Here is an 18,512-nt window from a genome sequence, read left to right as displayed (position 1 = left end):
TGTGAGAAAGGTAGACTAACTTTGGAGCTCCTCCATGGCAAAGATTTCCCTGGGAAGACAGACTTGGTCTGGGATTCTTTCATCCATTAAACAAATATGTAAGCCTACTACGTGCCAAGCATTGTTCTAAGCACTGGGGATGCAATGATGAACGAAAGTTCCATTCCTCAAGGACTGTAGTGGGGGAGGCTGACTAAAACAGGTCAAAATGTGTAACATGAAGTTACAAGGCCAGCTGCAACTTCAGTTTCCCTAACTGAAACAGCAGGGCACCGTATCAAGGTTTCTAATTTCCCTCTCAGCACCTGCGAGCGAAGCCGGCGATAACTTCCGCCCGCATGTTGCCAACATCCGGTTCCTTCACCTCATTTCTATTCCTGGCTTGAGAGGTGGAGTTAAGGGCGCGGCGGGGAAGTAGGGGGGTGTGTATGACGCCACATCCGGCGCGCGGCGGAACTGGCCTCCCTTTGCTTCCGCGGCGGGGCCGGAAGTAGAAGCGGCGGCGGCGGCGGCCCAAAGCGGAGGAAAGGAGGGAGGCAGGAGCCTGAGAGCCCGAACCGGAGTCGCGGCGGCGGTAATAGTCACAGACCCCTCTAGGCCACCGTTCCTAGCGCGGGACCCGCGGGGTTCGATGGGAGTTAGCGGGGGTGCGGCCAGGGCTGTGGGACGCTGGGGGTCTGGGGGCCGATGTAAGGGGAGGCGGAGGTGGTGGGGGGCGGGCCAGCCTCGGAACCGAGTTGCCCCCCAGCGGCCCGCACTGACACTTCGATCCGCGGGCTCGTCTTCGCCTTTCCCAGGAGACCCCTGTGCGGTAAGGAGGGGGCGGTGGCCCCGACTCTGACCCGCGCCGGGGGTGTGCCATGGCGGAGATCAGCGACCTGGACCGGCAGATTGAGCAGCTCCGGCGCTGCGAGCTCATCAAGGAGAGTGAAGTCAAAGCCCTGTGCGCCAAAGCCAGGTGAGCCCGGTTGCCGTCCAGGGATTCTGGCCTGGGGCAAACGAAGCTGAAAACTTTGGGCCTGCCCCATTCTGGAAGATTCCCAGAGAGGTACAGAATATTCTCCTCGTTCCTCCAGGAGGCACCAGCCTGTTGGGGAAGACGGACCCAGATAAAGTATCAGATAATGTTTTTTTAGTGGCGTAAAAGGGACTTCTAGAAATGGCTTAGGAAGCTCAGAGAAACAACCCATGTATCTGGGGGCACAGAGAAGGCTTCTTCGAGGAGCTGAACTTTGGGACAGGTCTTGAAGAATAAGGAAGGAGGGGTGGCAAAGTCAAAAGTTCGAGGCAGGAAAGCTGAAGGTTCTGTGATTTACAGAATTGTTTTAATTCTACCAACAACCTTTAAAAGAAGGTAATACTGTTCTCATTTTATAGGTGAGAAATCTCATGTTCAGAGTTACGAGCAAGTAAGGGATGGAGGCTGAAGGCAGTTCTCCATGTCCTGTCCCATAATGCAGGAAGGTGTAGTCCAGCTTCAGTGGAGTCATGCTCAGTGTGGGAGCCTAAGAAGTAACAAATAAGCCAACATGAATTAAGTATTGGCTTCAGGGAGGCTCAACTCATTGTTTTATCGGAAGTACTAAAGAGCACAGGTTTTGGAATCTGATGGCTCTAGGTTTGAACATGAGCTCTGGCACTTACTGGCTGTGTTTGTGGTTGTGTGCTCTTTGAAACTCAATTTCTTCATCTATAAAGTGGGAATAGTACTGAATAAGATGGTTGTGAAGATGCAGTGAGCTAGTGCCTGGAATGAGCTGAGCATAGCGCTTTGGTACAACGTAGGTGTTCAGAAATCATTAGGTGTTAATATTATGCTGAAAAGGGCACCATTGACGTGGACTGAAGTCATCAAGGAAAGCTCCTATGAGACTGTAGGTCTTGAAGGATTAAGAGGATTTGGATAGCTGATGGGAACAGGACTGTGAGGAAGGGCATTCTAAGCAGGATGGGAGTCAAGAGTGCAGGCCCTTAGGTGTGTGGGTAACATGAAGAGACTACCTGCCTCCTGTGAGGAGTTAGTTGACTGACTTCCATCAGGCTGGAGAACTGTGGGAGAAGCTGACCGAATTACTTTACATTTATTGAAAAACCAAACCCATTGCCATCGAGTTGATTGCAACTCGTAGTGATCCTACAGAACAGGGTAGAACTGCCGCATAGGGTTTCCAGTGCTGTAATCTTTATGGAAACAGACTGCTATATCTTTCTCCCATGGAGTGGCTGGTGGGTTCAAACCACCAACCTTTTGGTTAGTAGCTAAGTGCTTTACCACTGCTCCACCAGGGCTCCTTTATTGAACAACAGGCCCGCTAATAGCCTGGTCCTGTACTGGCAAGAAACTTAAATCCATTTCCTCCCCACAGCAACCTGAGAGGTTGGAATGACTTGCCCATTTTGCCGAAGAGAAGGCCATGACTCCTGGAAACCAAATGACCTGACTGAGGTCACCCAGCAAGGAAGTGGCAGGGTTCTGGACCTGTGGCTATCAGGCTCTTTGCTTGGCTCTGCTGCGCACAAACAGATCCTTTGCAGCCAGACACGGTCCGCACGGGGATGGTGAACACCCTTTTTAAATGCCTGTCTGTGACTCCTGTGTTTTGCCAGCTCAAGGAAATCCTCTGACCAGACCAGCCCAAAACTGGCATTTTTAGGAACCTTCAACCAGTTGCTGCCCCCCACTGTTTAACCTGGATCAGTGTGGTGATAACTGATACTTGAATAGCATGCTGAAGTTTTCAGAGCAGTGGAGAAGTTGGGCATTCATTCTTTATTGCTCCTTGCAGCCATCCTGTGGAATAGCAGGGCAGGGTTGAGTACTTATCCTACTTCACAGAAGAAGAAACTAGCTTCAGAGAAGATGATGTTTTGCCTAAGATCTTAGAGCTAGGTGGAGAGTGAGTTGGTTTTGGTTTTGCATCCAGGTTGTCCATGCCCATTGATGGTCAAGAAGAGACATTGAGATTTTGAAGTGGGCTGTGAGAGGCAGCAGGGAGCTATGACTGATGGCTGGGAGGGTCCTGCCCAGTTGGAATGGAAGTGGAGGTAGGAGGTACTAGGCTCAGGCCTGAGTCGGCCACCATCGTCCCGGGTCCAGTCTGAAGGAAGACCAACTCTAGCATTTGGCCATGGCCTTCTGGGCACCCAGCAGGGACCCAGGCTGAGGCAGGTGGTGCTGTGGGCTTCAGCGTGCTCCCAGTGCACATAGATTCCTACCCTGGGAACCACGAAGGTCTGCTGAAATTTCTTCTATTAAAAAATTAACATGTTAAAGGGGCAGAAGCTTTTGAATCGGGCAGTCTTCATTAGGAATCCTAGTTTTGTCACTGCTATATATATATATATATATATATTTTTATAAGCGATGGGATCCTGGTCAAGTCATTTCACCTCTGAGCCTCTCAGGGATTGTGAGGCTCAGATGAGATTCTTCATCTCTAGGGACAGGGCCAGACACATTGGTAGGCACTTAACGAAGGTAGTATTAGTTGTGGAAGTAAAGGGAGCAGGTGCGAGCCACAAGAGGGCTGGTGATGTGCTGCAAGTGAGAGAGCTGGGGTCGGAATCTGGGCCTTGTTCCCAGTGGGGCCCCACTGGCACTGAGGAGGGGTTTTGCAGAGAGTGAGGGCCCTGTATGTGATGTGACTGAGTTTCAGGTTCTGACCTGGGGTCTGGAAGGGCCTGACAGGAATTCTCAGGAAATTGGGCCTCCTGAGTTCCAGTTCAGCCGCTCTTTTGTAACCTTGATTCTGCCACTCTTTTCCTTAAGCCTGGGTTTGTTTTTCTGGTAGGTAAGGATAAAAAACCCCTTCCTAAGTCCATTGGAAAGGTCATGATAAGCAGTTGATGTGGAAGGTGCAGTACACGTGGGAGAGCCCAGTTGTTATGGTCTCTCTGACCACCGCCAGTGCCACCTTGTTCCCAGAAAACCAGGGCAAACCTCCCTTCCTCTGTCTTGGTTGTATAGAGACCCCTGTGAGACGTGAGTCCTCCCATTCCCTAAGCTCGGAGCTCACGGTCTAGTGTGAGGAGACCTGGCAGCAAGAGTGAGGGCTGGGGAAGTGCTTGGGTCCCTCGTGTCAGGATAGCTTGATAAGAGTTGGACTCTGGAGCCAGGCTGCCCAGGTTCCCATCCCACCTGTACCATCCCAGCCACACCAGTAGCCTCCTGGGCTTCAGTCTCTTTATCTGTGCAATGGGAATCATCATAGTACCTGCCTTTGAGGGTGGTTTTTCAATTGCATGAGGTCATCCATGGAAAACTCTAACACAGTCTCGACGCATGGTATGAGTGCGAGTGTTCAACACTGCTGTTATCAGGGACAAAATTTAGAAACGTGGTACTAAAGTTGGATGTCTGTAACTGACAAAACGATTTTACCTTGTGCTCACTGAAGTAGACTGTACTACAAAACCAAAACCTGCTGCCGTTGAGTCAGTTTCAACTCATAGCCACCCTGTAGGACAAAGTAGAGCTGCCCCATAGGGGGTCCAAGGCTGTAAACCTTTGTGGAACCAGACTGCCACATGTTTCTCTTGAGGAGAGCCTGGTGGGTTCAGACCTTTCGGTCAGCGGCCAAGCATTTTAACTACTGTGCCACCAGGGCTCTTTGACCGTACTACAAGGAGAAATAAAAGAATAAAGTCTTCACCACCTGTAAGCAGTTACTGAAAAAGTATGACTAGTACATCCCTTGGAAGGTGCATCTGACGGTTGGTCTGCCAGGGCACCGCCCTATGTCTTTGGGCAGTCTGGGAGAAGCACCCTGTGAGTGGTGGAGAGTGACTGTAAGATCTCAGCTAAGGGCACAGCCTCAGGTGGGACTCCAGGCTGAGGGTACAGCTTGAGCAGAAGGCTCCGTGTGGAGATGAAGAGACCTGTTTTCTGGGAGTGAATGCTGGATGTGAGAAAGGGAGCCAAGGCTGGGAAAGTCCCAGCCTACTTGCAGGGGTTTTGAATGCTGGAATAGAAGCCTGGACCTTGTCCTTCTGGTAGTAGGCAGCCATGTAAGGATGTGCAGTGGGGAGGCCAGGTCACCCTGCCCTGGGGAAATTGCAGACCTCACTCCTGTCCCCTAGAGGTTCAAGGACCACCTCATGTCCTCCCCTCCCTTCAAAAAAAGGTCAGGAATTGGGCTGGGCTGGCCTGGCTGAGGTGACCCTGGTCTTCTCCTGTCTCCAGAGAGATCTTAGTGGAGGAGAGCAACGTGCAGAGGGTGGACTCGCCAGTCACAGTGAGTACCCCTGTCCTTCCAGAGGCACGTGGGCATTCCCCTTAGCCTTGCGGCCTCCCTAGGTCCACCTTGCATTCCTGGGGACCCAGAAAGCCCCATCTGTCTTCAAGGGAGCTATATATAAGAAGTAGATGTTATGGGAAGGGTCTTTTATTTGGTGGGGGATACTCTTGACCAGAGCAGAAGGACTTCTAGTTTGGTGAGTAGTTCTACTCCGTTGAGTTTCTCTGGCCTTGTGTTAGTAACTTTATTCTGTGTACCTTGAGGGAAGTGGGAGGAGGAAGGCTTCAGGTCCTCCAAGAGCTGCAAGCCTCGCTGGAGAGAAGTGTCTCTAGCTCTTGCCCACAGAACCATTGGCACTCAGTGTGGGATGGTGGGTGATTTCTAGACCAGGCCAATTTGGGGTGGGAGAGTAGACTTTTGTCCCTGAGAAATAGAGGCTTAGTCAGGTGTCTTAGTTATCTAGTGCTGCTATAAGAAATACCACAAGTGGGTGGCTTTAACATACAGAAATTTGTTTTCTCACAGTTTAGGAGGCTAGAAGTCCAAATTCAGAGCGCCAGCTCTAGGGGAAGGCTTTCTCTTCTCTGGGCTCTAGGGGAAGGTTCTTGGCTTTCTTCACCTTCTGTTTCTCAGTTCCTTGATGATCTTCATGTGGTGTGGTATCTCTCTTCCCCCACCTCTGCCTTCTTAATCTTTGCTTAATCTGTTCTTTTATATCTCAAAAGAGATTGATATAGGACACCCTGCACTAACGCTGCCTCGTTAACACAGCAGAGAAAATCCATTCCCAAACAGGATCATAACCACAGGTGTAAAACCAAAGCCGTTGCTGTCAAGTCGATTCCGACTCATAGCAACCCTATGGGACGGAGTAGAGCTGTCCCATAGGGTTTCCAAGGAGCAGTTGTTGGATTTGAACTGCCAGCCTTTTGGTTAGCAGACGAGCTCTTAACCACTGCGCCACCAGGGCTCTGCAACCACGGATATAGGTGTAAGGATTTACAGCACTTATTTGGGTGGACACAATTCAATCTACAATACCAAGTAAGATTCTAAAGCAGTGGGCGCTGTGAAGGGTAACTCCTGGAAACAAAGACTTGTGCTATGTGAATTCTGACCCACTTTCCCACTTCCCAGGTATGTGGCGACATCCATGGACAATTCTATGACCTCAAGGAGCTTTTCAGAGTGAGTATGAGGGAAACACTGTGTGAGGTGACCAGCGAGGTGGGGGCGGGGAGGGGATAGTAGAGAAGAACCTTTAATTTGGTGAGTGGAGTGGGGTCAGGAGATCTTTAGCGAGATGGAATGTTTTGTGAAAGAAGGGCCTCAGTGTGACAAAAAAATGGACTCAGAACCAAGTGGAACCCTTTCTCCCCCCAGGTGGGTGGCGACGTCCCTGAGACCAACTACCTCTTCATGGGGGACTTTGTGGACCGTGGTTTCTACAGCGTCGAAACGTTCCTCCTGCTGCTGGCACTTAAGGTGGGAGCCACTGGTTTCTGGACCCCAAGTCTAGGCCGCCTAACTGTGACTAGTTTTCACCTTTCCACCCTCATCTCCCACTCCCACCACTTAACACTAAGCTGTACCATCTAGAACACTGCAGCGTGTCCAACTTAAGAACAGACAGAGGGACGGAATCTGCTTGCATGGGGAGTGATCAAAGAAGGCTTCCTTGACTTAGGGGCATCTGATGGGACCCTTTGAGCGTGAGATTCACAGGGCAGCAATCCTGGGGGAGGGACTAGAAGCCCACATTGTTTAAAGAGTGGTGGCAAGTCATTGAGCATGGCTAGATAACAGTATTGGTGGTAAGAGAGGTAGTAAGGGGCCAGATGGCAGAGGGCCTTGAATGTCTTGCTAAGGGCTTGGGTCTGTATCTGGTGGATGGAAGAGGAGGTGATAGGGTGGGGTCAGGTTTGCATCCCCTGAAGGAGGAGCTGAGGGGGCCTGTGAGGCGGATGCAGCACAGGCAATAGTTGATACATGAATCTGGCCCGGGGCGACAGTGATGGGGAAGGAGTGGGACTGGCAGGTGTGAGGCGAGTTGGTAGAGGGACAGTGGGGTTATGAGAGAGGCACTGAGCCGAGGCTCAGCCCTGGCTTGGTGGCTACCCCCAGGTTCGCTATCCTGACCGCATCACCCTGATCCGGGGCAACCATGAGAGCCGCCAGATCACCCAGGTTTATGGCTTCTATGACGAGTGCCTGCGCAAGTATGGCTCCGTGACCGTGTGGCGCTACTGCACTGAGATCTTTGACTACCTCAGCCTGTCGGCCATCATCGATGGCAAGGTGGGCTGGCCACGGGGCTCTGTAGGGGTTGGGGCATGGTAGAGACCCTAGGGTTCAGTCTCCCTTTGCTTCCTTCTTGCTCTCCCCTGTAGATCTTCTGCGTGCACGGAGGTCTCTCCCCCTCCATCCAGACCCTAGACCAGATCCGGACAATTGACCGGAAGCAAGAGGTGCCTCATGATGGCCCCATGTGTGACCTGCTGTGGTCTGATCCTGAAGGTGAGGGCAGACAGAAGAGACAGGGGTCTCTGCTCTTACTTTGGCAAGAGACTGAGGGGGCCCTTGAAGGGACAGTCGAGCCAGGTGAGTTTGAGACAGAGCAGGACTGGGCTGGTCTTCACCGGCTTCTGTGCTTGCCTTTCTGGCTGGCTGGAACCCTCCAGTGAGGGGCAGGTAGAGCACAGGTAGCTGGGTGCCTTGAGTTCAGTGAGTGGGTTGGGGCATGTATATCATGGCTCCAAAGATTGTTTAAGACAAAATCATTGGCTTCCTGAATGCAGCGGGGCCTCAGAACCTGTCAGCAGCTTTGCAGAGGTCAGTCTCCCAGAATGATAGTCTCTGAGGATCCCTTATTTTGTGGGTTTTCTCACCTATTATGGAGCAGAGCCGGGGAATAAAGCCAGGTCTCCTACCCTTCCTAGTCTGCCCTGTTATGGCACAGAATAACCTGCCTCTTGGTTTGCTCCGACCGTCCTGTTGACACTGGCATTGTTACAATGAGTGCTTCCTTTCACTCTTGTGTACTTGTTTGCCCAGCAAATTATATGTTCACCCTGATTATGAGGTGGTCCCAGCTATTCAGAAATTCTCTTTCAGAGTTTATCTGGTCTGACATTTGCTGTCCTGTCCTTTAAAATCCCTAGAACACATCCAGGCCCCATGCTGTTGCCCCCCAGGCCTTAGATTAACTGAAGGAGGTCAGCAGGCTATTCACCTATGAGGGGCAGCGGGCAACCAGAGAAGCCTTGAGATACCCTCACCCTCACCTCATCCCTACTTTCATTTACCTCAGATACAACAGGCTGGGGCGTGAGCCCCCGTGGGGCTGGCTACCTATTTGGCAGTGACGTAGTTGCCCAGTTCAATGCAGCCAATGACATTGACATGATCTGCCGTGCCCACCAGCTAGTGATGGAAGGTTACAAGTGGCACTTCAATGAGACTGTGCTGACTGTGTGGTCAGCACCCAACTACTGCTACCGGTGAGCTGGCTGGGCCAGGAGGTCAAGGTGGGGGTGGGGGACCTAGGCTGACCCACTCCTTAAACACTGCTGACCTCCCACTTCCAGTTGTGGGAATGTGGCCGCCATCTTGGAGCTGGATGAACATCTCCAGAAAGATTTCATCATTTTCGAGGCCGCTCCCCAGGAGACTCGGGGCATCCCCTCCAAGAAGCCCGTGGCCGACTACTTCCTGTGACTTCTGCGGCCCCCTGTCCCCTCCAGTCCCTCTGGCCCTCGGACCACTGTGACTCTGCTTTCTCCCCCAGACAGAAGTTGGGCGTCGGGGGGGCGTCTCCAGCACTGCCCTCCCCCCACCGAGAGGGTACTGTGAGGGTGAGGACTTTCTCTGGAGAGGTCGGAGCCTCAGCTCCATGCGCCGCCTCTCCTTTTCCCCCACTTTAACCATGAAGTTTCCAATAATTGTTTGTTTTTCTTTTTCTTTGTCTTTTTTTTTTTTGGTTTTTTGTTTTTAGATAAAAATTTTGAGAAAAGAACAAAAAAAATTCTAATAAAAGCAGAAAAAATGGTCTTTGGGTCTGTGTCAGACTTGATTGGGGGTGCGCAGGGATGCACATAAGGCTCTGACTGCCCCAAAGTCCTAATCCTCCAGGAAGGCCAGGCTCAGGCCTCTCAGCTTTCCCAGGAACTCCAGGTCCCCATCCAATAACAGGGATGACAGACCACCAAAGGCTTCCTCAGTGCTAGGTGCAGGGCAGTCTTAATTCTCGAAACAACTAGCGTTAACAAGATTCATTGTTACCCCGTTTTCCTGAAGAGTAAACTGAGGCACAAGGCCAGTGAGTGGATTTATGTGCACAACAAGGTCAAGCAGCTGGAAAGTGCAAGTCTAGATTGGGGCCTGAGTCTCCCCACAAAGCCTTTGCTCACCCAGCCCCACCTAGAGCCAGACACCGTTAGCCCAACATTTCCAGAGCACTGGTGTCTTTCAAGTTTTATTAACAAAAATACTCTGGTCCTGAGAACAAATTGGTGTGGCTTGCACTGGAGCAAGGGGGTAGAACATGCCTGAGCCCAAGGGTGAGGCCCAGGAGGTGGGGGTGCTGGCCTGTGGCCCCATTTGGCCAGGCAGAGCCTCCCGCCATTCACACCAAGGTGAGAGCTGGTAAGGGGAAGCTGGCCCCAGCTGGGCTCCCAGCAACCCTGCTCAGGCTTTGAAGCCAGAGGAGGGTGGGAGTGAAATCAAAGTGTGAAGGGGGGGCAGGCCCAGGCAGCCATTTGGTGTGGGGGATGGGGCCAATGGAAGTGGGGGCTACAGGGCTGGGGGAAGGGGAAGTGGAGGTTTGTGATGGAAGATAGAGGGAAGCAGAGGGGCCAGCACTGGCTCAGTACATTGGTTTGGAGCCCACATCCAGGTAACCCCCAGGCCCCGGGTAGGACAGGGGGAAAGGGCCCCCTTGAAGGAAGTGTGGGGCAAAGGGTGCTGTGGGTGGAGCTACCGGGTACCCTGAGCCCCCTGGCGTGGGCTGCAGCTCTAGGAATGCAGCTGAGTATGGGGCTGGCAGCCCAGAGTCTGGAGCCTCAGGGAAGTTGGGGGTCCTGAAGTGGAAAACGGTATCAGAACGGTGAAGGACCCCTGGCCCAGCACAGCCCAACCCTGTGCCCTTGTCCCACTCACCTGGCTGGAAGGTGACCAGGGGCTCCGTGGAAAGCTGCGGGGTGCAGAAGGTAGGCCTCAGCACTGGGGCCGCCACATGGAGGAGCTGGGGCTGAGGCAGCTTCCCGGGGTGCTGGGGCCTGCTCCAGGTCTGACTCACGGACATCCCCACCCAGTGTGGAGTCGCAGGGACCACCAGGTGCATCTGGAGAGACAGAAGGGACAAGTTGGGCGGGAGAGGGTCAGCTCTGCAGGCCTGGCCCCAGCACCATCGGAATTGCGCTCACCTCCACTCCCATAGGACTTGGAGGCTACTGGCTCTGGGCCCCGAAGTTTCCTCTTCACACGGGCATCTCGCTCCCTAGGGAATAATGATGATGATGATGATGATGGTAGCAGTAGTGGTGGTAATAACAACACTTACCAGGTGCCAGGTACTTTACCCTCCCAGGGACCCTATCAGGTAGGTGCCAGTATACCCATTTTACAGATGAAGAAACTGAAAACCCGAAAATTACATGACTAGAAAGTGGCAGAAAACCCATTGCTTTTGAGTCAATTCTGACTCAAAGCCACCCTATAGGACCGAATAGAACTGCCCATAGAATTTCCAAGGCGCGGCTGGTGGATTCAAACTGCCGTCCTCTTGGTTAGCGGCCTGAACTCTTAACTACTGAGCCACCAGGTCAGAGCTGGGATTTCTTCCCTGGCTTAAAACTTCATCTCTATTCCCATGGAGTTGCATTTAGGATCAATTGAGACTCCTTCCCAAGCTACGAGGCCCTGCCTGGTCTGACCCCAGCTCATCCCACGTTACTCCCCCTGCTCCATCTACACTAGCTGTCTTTCAGCCCCTCTTACTTTGTCATCCAACCCAGGCCTCTCTCTGGAACCTTCTGTCTCTTCTTCGCCTGTTTAACTCATCCTTCTCACCTCAGTTCAAGCATAACTTCCTCAAGGAAGTCCTCCCTGATCTCTGTGGCACCACACATCCTGCCTGATACCCTTTGTCACAGTTACAATTTTACATTTATTAGGACGATCCTTTGAGGAATGTCTTTCTCTCCCAACAGACTAAATGCTCCTTGAGGTTGGGAGCCAGCTGAGGGGGCTGTACTCAGACTAGATGCCAAGATTATTACTAAGATCATTACTGGCAACAATCTGGCTCCCCATCACCACTTTGACATCATCTCTGACTCACCCCCTCACTCTACTCTAGCTACACTACAGGGAAGGGTCCCACCTCAGGGCCTTTGCACATGCTGTTCCCGCTTCGTGGCATGCTTTTCCTCAGACAGCTGCTGGCCCTCCCTTGCTTCATTCTGATCTTTTCTCACATGTCCTCTTCTCAGTGAGATCTTTTCAGGCCTTTTATCTAATACCTCACTCCAGTCCCTTTTATCTTCCTTCCCTACTTTATTTCTTTTCTCTTTAGAACTTATCTTTAATATGTAATATTTACTTCTCTTGTTTACTGTCTGCTCTGCCCACTAAAATATCAGTTCCATAAGGGCAGGAGCCTTGGCTTGTTTTATTTATCCTATCCATGTGTTTCCAGTGCCTAGAATTGTGCGGGGCACAGAGCAGATGCTAAAAAAGTCTTTGTTGTTTTTACTTACCATTGTGCTCTTGGCACCCAGCACAGTGCCCGGCACGTAGTGGATAGTTAGTAAACATTTGTTGAATGAGTGAGTGAACAACGCCTACCTCTTACAGTTTCTGCCATTCTCCCGGAAACCCTTGGCAAAGGGGTTGGCTGCAATCTTCAGTTGTGTGATCTGGGGGTACACAGCCAGGGTCAAAGCTCCTGCAGCCTGGGTAGGGCGCCACTACCCTCTCAAGCAGGGCCACTCACCCGTGGGTTCTGGTAGGCTGTCACAGAGATGAATGTGGTCTCCGGGAAGCGGAAGGAGGCGACGCCCCCCCAGTGTTGGCTGCAAAGCTGGGCAGCCCGCACCAGGTGTATGCGAGGCTGGTACTTGTGCATGGAGTGCAAAATCAGCTGAGAGGGAAGAAAGGGAGTGACTCCCTGCCCCCGACCCCAGCCTTAGCCCCCCATCCAGCACCACCCCCAGTCCCTATCCTGGGGTCCCAGCCTGGGCCTCACGTGGCCATGGGGGTCCAGCGTGCTATTGGTGAGCTTGACACGATGAAAAGACACAGGCTGCCGCATCCAGTGGGCTCCGGTGGCAGGAGAGTCAGGGTGAATGTAAACGCGGTCAGGCAGGCGGGGTTCTGCCTTGCCACTGGGCTCCCAGCGCCGGCCCTGCCAGCGGTAGCGGGCCCCATCCACTGGGACCACATCCAGAAGAAATAGGTAGCGGGCCTCAGGGTCCAGGCCCATGACCGACACTCGGCAAGCAGGGAACATACGCCTGGACAGGGGAGGGGGATAAGAGAGGCCTGGAGCTACCCACTGGCCGGAGGGGGCATGGTATCAGCAGAGAGGGTAGAGGGACAGGTTCACCCAGCTCTGTCACAGAAGCATCAAGGGAGGTGGAATTAGAACTGAGAGGGCAAAATCTTAGAGCTGGAAGGTTGTCTGGTCCCATTTTACAGATGGAGAAACGAGACAGGTTAGGTGATCTGACCAGGGTGAAACAGCAAATTAGGAGCAGAGCCAGACCCCTGACTGGCAGCCCCTCAAACACCAATTGCAGAGGCATGGTGACAAACTTTTCTCCCTGACATCTTGCCAGGAGCCTCCTGGTCTCCTCACCTGATCTCCAGCCCCACAATCTGCAGCTGCTGGACAAATTCTCTTCAAAAAATATACCCTGCCTTCAGCAGGGCAGAGGGTTCGTTACCCCAGTGCCTAAATTCCTGGCCTAGAAAGAAAGCCCAATACAAGTCACATGCTACCATATCCCTGTATCTAACAGGGCCACTTACCCGTGAGTCTCTAGGGTAGCCCCAGACCATTCCATATACTGACTCCTACCTGAGTCACATACTGACCCCTGACCCTGGCCATACTTCCCTACTGCTGGTCCCTGGCTGGCCCTTGACCCCTGACTCCAGCCAGACTGACCTATAACACAGCCAGACTTCCTGACCATGGCCCAGGCTGACCTATGACCCTTGCCACAGATTGTTCCCCAAACCCAGCTACAAACTCCATAGACTGACTCTTGACCCTTGACATGGAGTGAGCCCTGATCCAGTCACAGAGTAATCCCTAATCCAGGCCACAATCATATTCTAACCTGAGGCAGGGCTCCAACCCTCCTAGGAGCCCCCAAACCAGTGACTCTACCTTTCCCAACAGACCCCCACCAGGAACACACTGGGTCCTCTGACCCTCGCCCAGCCCCCCTCACCTCCCGGCTTTGGTGATGATCATCTCTGTTCCCACGGAGTTGAACTCTTTCCACAGTTCCCGGTTCTCCAGGCTCAGGCTGACCCCAGGGAGTGAGTGGAGGGCCTCAGGGGCTGAAGTGGCCGGCTCAGTGCCCAGGACTGGGGGTAGAGGGGGCAGAGGTGGCGGTGCAGCCAGGGTGCGGGAAGCAGCCTCAATCCCAGAGAGGAAGCAGTCCAGTTTGGGAGTGTCCAGATCTGGAGATGAGGGGAGGATGAGGAACCAGCCGAGGGCCAGAGGGCCGCAGTCTCCCCAGACGCCTACACAGGAGCCAGTCCCAATGCTCACCCGGGTAGCGGTAGCCCTCGGCAAGAGCAGGCGGGAAGCTGGAGTCTGCCCCAGGCTGGGGGGGCCCAAGGCGGTAACTGGTCCCCAGGGAGGGGTACAACTCCCGTGGATGGTACATGGAGTAGTCTAGTCTGGCCTCAGGTCACGCTGCCTTGAGTCCCCCCAGTGTGGAGAGATGCCCCCTTTATAGCTCGCTGCTCAGCCCCTTCCAGACCCAAGATCACAGCCCCTCCCCTCTTTGGGGCCCTGGAGTTGGGTTGGGGTGGAGACCCCTAGGGCCTCGAAGGGGTCCAAGAGGGGGCCGGATACCTGGGTAACCTCCCCTCCTACCCCCTCCCCTTGACGCCTTCATTAGTCCCGACCCCCTGCTCCCTCATTACATAATTAACTCCTCGGCCTGATTGATCCCCGGGGCTCGGACAGGGGACGCAGTTTGGCGCTTCCGGCCAGCTGGTCACCGTTCCCACGGGGGGAGCCCCGGCTAGGGGCGGGGCCTGGACCCTGGGGACGAGCGTGGAGTCCTGGGGCTGGCACTGGCGCCCTAGACTTTCCTGGCAGGTGACACCCCCTTCACTTGAGGACAAGGCTTGGAAGGATGGAGCCCGACTGGGGGGTAAGTGCAGGGCCGGAGGGCCGAGGACTGAGCCGATTATTACGCAGGGCACTGGGGACCTCGAGGAGTCCGCAGGTGAGGCGCAAACCCTGGGGCTCCTTGGTTCCCATTTTGAAAAACCTCCACCCTCGGCCAGGGCTGGAAACTTGTCTCGCTGACGGCAAAAGGTCCTGTGCTGGGTAACCTCGGAACTACACTTCCCAGCAGGCCCAGCTCCTAAGCGGAGAACAAAGGAAATACAAGCCTCGCTAGTGCCGCTGGAAGTTGTAGTCGAGGCAAGACGGGAGGCGAAATTGGCGGCGGGCTTGCTTCCCAGAGGAGCTGCCCCTAGGCGGCGGCAAAACGCTAAAGCCGGGACGACAGAGACAAGCCCAAGTCTGGGCCCAGGGAGCTACCAGCCGCTAGACCCAACCTGAGTCCCAGAGAAGATGGCTGAAGCCAGGACCCAGGAACGCAGGCTCCCAGCATGGACGGCCGTGCCTGCCCCACACCTCTCGGGGCTCAGAAAGCAGCAGGTCTATAGGGCCAGGCATCTGCATTTGAGTCCCCCCCCTTCTCGGATTCCACGTGAGCCTGGGACAGTCTCCACGTCATTGTTTTATTATTTACAAACGCTACAGAATGAGGGGTGCTGACACGCGTGGGGTAAGAGGGGCGAGTGGGATGAGAAGTTTACGGGGCACTAGGGCCTAGAGAGCAGCACTCAGGCCATATCTATAGGGCAGCCAGGGTTGAAAGGATTTAAAAACGAGATCCAAGCCAGCCAGATCGCAGGAGAGGTGGAGGCACAGTCCCCCTTCTGATTTTCCCCCCAAGGTCACAGTGCATGCAATAAAATATATGTACAGGAGCTGGGTCCTTCCTCTGCAGGGGCTCTGAGGGGCCAGAGTGCCCTTGGCAAGGAGGGAGGCCAGTGGCGCCCCCCGGCTGCCAGGCCGGGCTGGAGCCACATGCGTCAGGAGCAGGGATCAGTCAGTCCCAGCCATTGTCCTTAATCATGTGGTTGAGTTCAATGATGTACTTCCCCTCTTTGTACTTCTGGCTGCTCTCGAAGGCCTGTTCCTGAAAGGAGAGGAGGGACCAGTCACCCCTGAAGCAACAGCCTTACCAAGGGACAAGTGCTGGAACAGGGGTCATGATTGGCCTCATTTTACATATTTAGGAAACTGTTACCCAGAGAAGCCAAGCCACTGCCTGCGGTCACACGGCTAGTAGATGACAGGGCCAAGTTTCTCACTATGGGGTAGAACTCACTAGATCGCGGGCACTTTTTACTAATAATGTTGGCTCCAACAGAGAGGATATGAAGTGTCTAAAAGATTTCATAAGCCAGGAGTGGCAAACTGGTGGCCCATGGGCCAATTTTGGCCTATCCATGTGTTTTGTTTGGCGAGCAGAGTTCGATAAAAATAATTTAAAATACTAAAATATAGGCAAGCCATGCTTACTCCAGTTTGCCATAGACTTCCCCTTCCCTAGATCTATGTTACCACTTTTCCAAATCTAGGGTTTCTATTTGGCCCTGCAGGCACCTGAGTTTCTGAACTCTGGACTAGGCCACCTCTTTATTTAACAGAGGCCCAGAGAGGTCAAGCACCTGCCCAGGTACACACAGTAAATCTATAACAGGGCCGGGGTGAACTCAGGCCAGGGCTGTATGTCTGTCTCTGCCTGGGGCACACACCTCACAGAGACACTGCAGCTCCAGGCCATGCCTGAGAAATCCTGTCTCCTGCAGTTTCCTAAGACCATCTTCCTTTACTGCATCTAATCAGATCCCCCAAACAACCTCGGGTGCCAGGCGGTGGCTTTATCCTCAAATGCTAGATAAGGAAATGAGACTCAGGGTAGTGAAATCAGACCCTGGACAGTAGCAGTGGCAATTAGGACAGTGGAAGAAGAGACCCAACCAAGCTCCATGTTGCTGTGAGGTCTTGGACAACCTCTCTGACCCTCTGAATAACAGTATAATCTGGTGGTCACAGGTTTGGAAAAAAAACAAATTAGGATTCTGGTCCCTATTGGGCAATGTACCAGTCGTATGACCGTAGGCGAATTACCTAACACCTCTGGGCCTCCATTTCTTCTTCTGTAAAATGGAGGTAATAATAGACTCTACCTGAAGGACTGTTGTAATGACTGAGATAATACATCCCAAACACACGGCACATGAGCATTCAATAAACAGTGACTCTGATTATATCCTCATTTCTAAAATGAGGATGCTAGGGCCTGTGAGGGAAGGGATGAATTAAGAAAATTCCTAAAAGCCCTTGCAGGATATGAGAGAAGAACAGAACATGGTCAGGGGATCAAAAAGCAGACTTGTATGAGCTAGGCCTGTGCACTTTGAAAGATCACCAAATGATTGATTGTGAGGAGGAGGTGATGTGGTCAGGTCAGAGGCTAGCCTGGGGTCAGAGGTCACTAACTCACATATTTCCAGCCCAAAGTGGTCTTGCAGTTCTCGCAGTGGATGTCAGCGACAGCATGGAGGCCTGTCAGCAGCACCCGCTCCTCGGCTGGCCCGCAGCCCACATTCACCCTGTGGGGACATAGGGCAGTCCCAGGGAGGGTCCCACCATCATAAGCCTCCCTCCAGTGAAAGGTGGTCATAGGTTGCTGCCTCAATCAGGGGACTCTGGGAGCCTCAGCATGATGCCAGGGGTCACAGGTCACAGCAGAGGTCAGGGAAAAAGATGAGGGAGGCTGAATACTCACACAGAGTTGAAAAGGTAGGCACGCCCCTGACTGCCCTGGAAGGACTAAAGGGTGGGAAGAAGAGAGGAAGGGGTCAGGGTGACTGGTGGGGAGCTGCCAAGCAGCCCCACCAGTCTCCCATTGCAGCCCCACCTGTGGCCTGGTTACCTTGGAGATGAGGTCGTCGTGGTTGGCCAGGTGAGCTCGGCAATGGGCACAGCTATACCTCCGGTGACAATCATCTAAGTAGGCCTGAAACGTCTTGGGTTTTGAAATCCGCACCATGGCGGGGGCCGGGGGCAGTGGCCCCACGCGGGGAGCGGCCCACGGGGAGCAGAGGGAGCCCAGTGCCTGCCAGGGAGGGAGGGAATGGGCTGTCAGGCCCTGAGACACACACGTAGGCACGCCCAGGGCCATGGGGACTCTCTCTGTCACACTTGGCTGCTGTCTCCTCTCCCCAGAGCCAGTAGCCTCCCCAGGGGCCAGAGTCGTCTCAGTTTTGACTGATTGAGGAGGCTTCAGGTTGCATCAGTGGAGAAACTGAGGCTAGGAGGAGCCCAAGGTGAGTCACCCACTTGCGTCTGGCCTCACCACTGCTGGCCTGGCAGCTGAAGCTGGAGGAAGGGGCTTTAGAGTGCATGGGCTGTCAGTTCCCAATTTAGGGGGAGCATGGGAGGTTTAAAACTACGTGGTCCTCGGGACCTCATTTGGACTGTAGCAGGGGCTTCACTTAAGATACAGGGAGTTCACCTGGGGAGAGGGTCCCTCACCTAAAGGTGGCAGGAGGCCTCACTGAAGGTGGAGGGTCATCTAGAAGGGGAGGGGCTCTTACCTGGGGGCGCTGAGGCCTTACGTACGCCGAGGGGATCTTACCTGCATCCCGGAGCCTTACCTGAGACCCCGGAGCTCACCTGGGGCGCGGGGGGGGGGGGCTTTGGGAGCGGGCGCCGGGAGAAGGGGCAGTCCTCGTCGGCTGGGCGGGGGCGCGGGGCCTCACCTCGCCTGGGCACGCGAGGGCCCGGTCCGCCGGGGTGGCTTGGCTTAGGAGTGGGGGGCGCTCCTAGCGGGCGCCGTCCCCCCGGCCCGGGTTCGCAGCCGCCGCGACTTGTTTACACCGAGACCAGCTGCTGCCGCCGATGCGGCGGGAGGGGGAGGGGGCCGGCCTCTTGTCCCGGCG

The 18,512-nt window shown here is 53.9% G+C and overlaps 3 protein-coding genes across 6 annotated transcripts; 1 reads left to right on the top strand and 2 right to left on the bottom strand.

Annotated features, from left to right (window-relative positions):
- The first annotated feature begins 849 nt into the window (after positions 1–849).
- Positions 850–9,285, top strand: PPP4C (protein phosphatase 4 catalytic subunit). Of its 2 annotated transcripts, XM_023558910.2 has the most exons (9): positions 862–958; positions 2,367–2,544; positions 5,183–5,234; positions 6,375–6,425; positions 6,621–6,722; positions 7,362–7,535; positions 7,628–7,754; positions 8,548–8,737; positions 8,825–9,285. In XM_023558910.2, the coding sequence occupies exons 2-9, from the start codon at positions 2,384–2,386 to the stop codon at positions 8,952–8,954; spliced, it is 987 nt and encodes a 328-aa protein (XP_023414678.1). In that variant the 5' UTR covers positions 862–958; positions 2,367–2,383; the 3' UTR covers positions 8,955–9,285. The 2 variants fall into 2 exon arrangements, with proteins under 2 accessions (XP_064151876.1, XP_023414678.1); XM_064295806.1 differs by lacking the exon at positions 2,367–2,544 and having other exon boundaries at positions 850–958.
- TBX6 (T-box transcription factor 6) lies at positions 9,244–15,099 on the bottom strand. Its single transcript, XM_003418840.4, has 8 exons — positions 14,023–15,099; positions 13,697–13,931; positions 12,484–12,751; positions 12,232–12,378; positions 12,084–12,154; positions 10,661–10,734; positions 10,395–10,578; positions 9,244–10,315 (listed from the first exon to the last, which is right to left on the bottom strand). Exons 1-8 carry the CDS (start codon positions 14,138–14,140, stop codon positions 10,102–10,104), a joined length of 1,311 nt encoding a protein of 436 aa, XP_003418888.1. The 5' UTR covers positions 14,141–15,099; the 3' UTR covers positions 9,244–10,101.
- Positions 15,100–15,212: 113 nt separating this feature from the next.
- On the bottom strand, positions 15,213–18,458 carry YPEL3 (yippee like 3). 3 transcript variants are annotated; one of them, XM_010598497.2, is made up of 5 exons: positions 18,333–18,458; positions 17,504–17,686; positions 17,357–17,400; positions 17,072–17,180; positions 15,213–15,697 (listed from the first exon to the last, which is right to left on the bottom strand). In XM_010598497.2, the coding sequence occupies exons 2-5, from the start codon at positions 17,618–17,620 to the stop codon at positions 15,608–15,610; spliced, it is 360 nt and encodes a 119-aa protein (XP_010596799.1). In that variant the 5' UTR covers positions 17,621–17,686; positions 18,333–18,458; the 3' UTR covers positions 15,213–15,607. The 3 variants fall into 3 exon arrangements, with proteins under 3 accessions (XP_010596799.1, XP_023414682.1, XP_003418974.1); XM_023558914.2 differs by lacking the exon at positions 18,333–18,458 and adding an exon at positions 18,228–18,320; XM_003418926.4 differs by lacking the exon at positions 18,333–18,458 and having other exon boundaries at positions 17,504–18,221.
- Between the last annotated feature and the right edge of the window lie 54 nt (positions 18,459–18,512).

The sequence above is a fragment of the Loxodonta africana genome, chromosome 12, assembly GCF_030014295.1.
Source record: "Loxodonta africana isolate mLoxAfr1 chromosome 12, mLoxAfr1.hap2, whole genome shotgun sequence".
NCBI classification, from domain to species: domain Eukaryota; kingdom Metazoa; phylum Chordata; class Mammalia; order Proboscidea; family Elephantidae; genus Loxodonta; species Loxodonta africana.
Note: the sequence above shows the minus strand (reverse complement) of the source record. Positions and strands in the feature narration are given on the sequence as shown.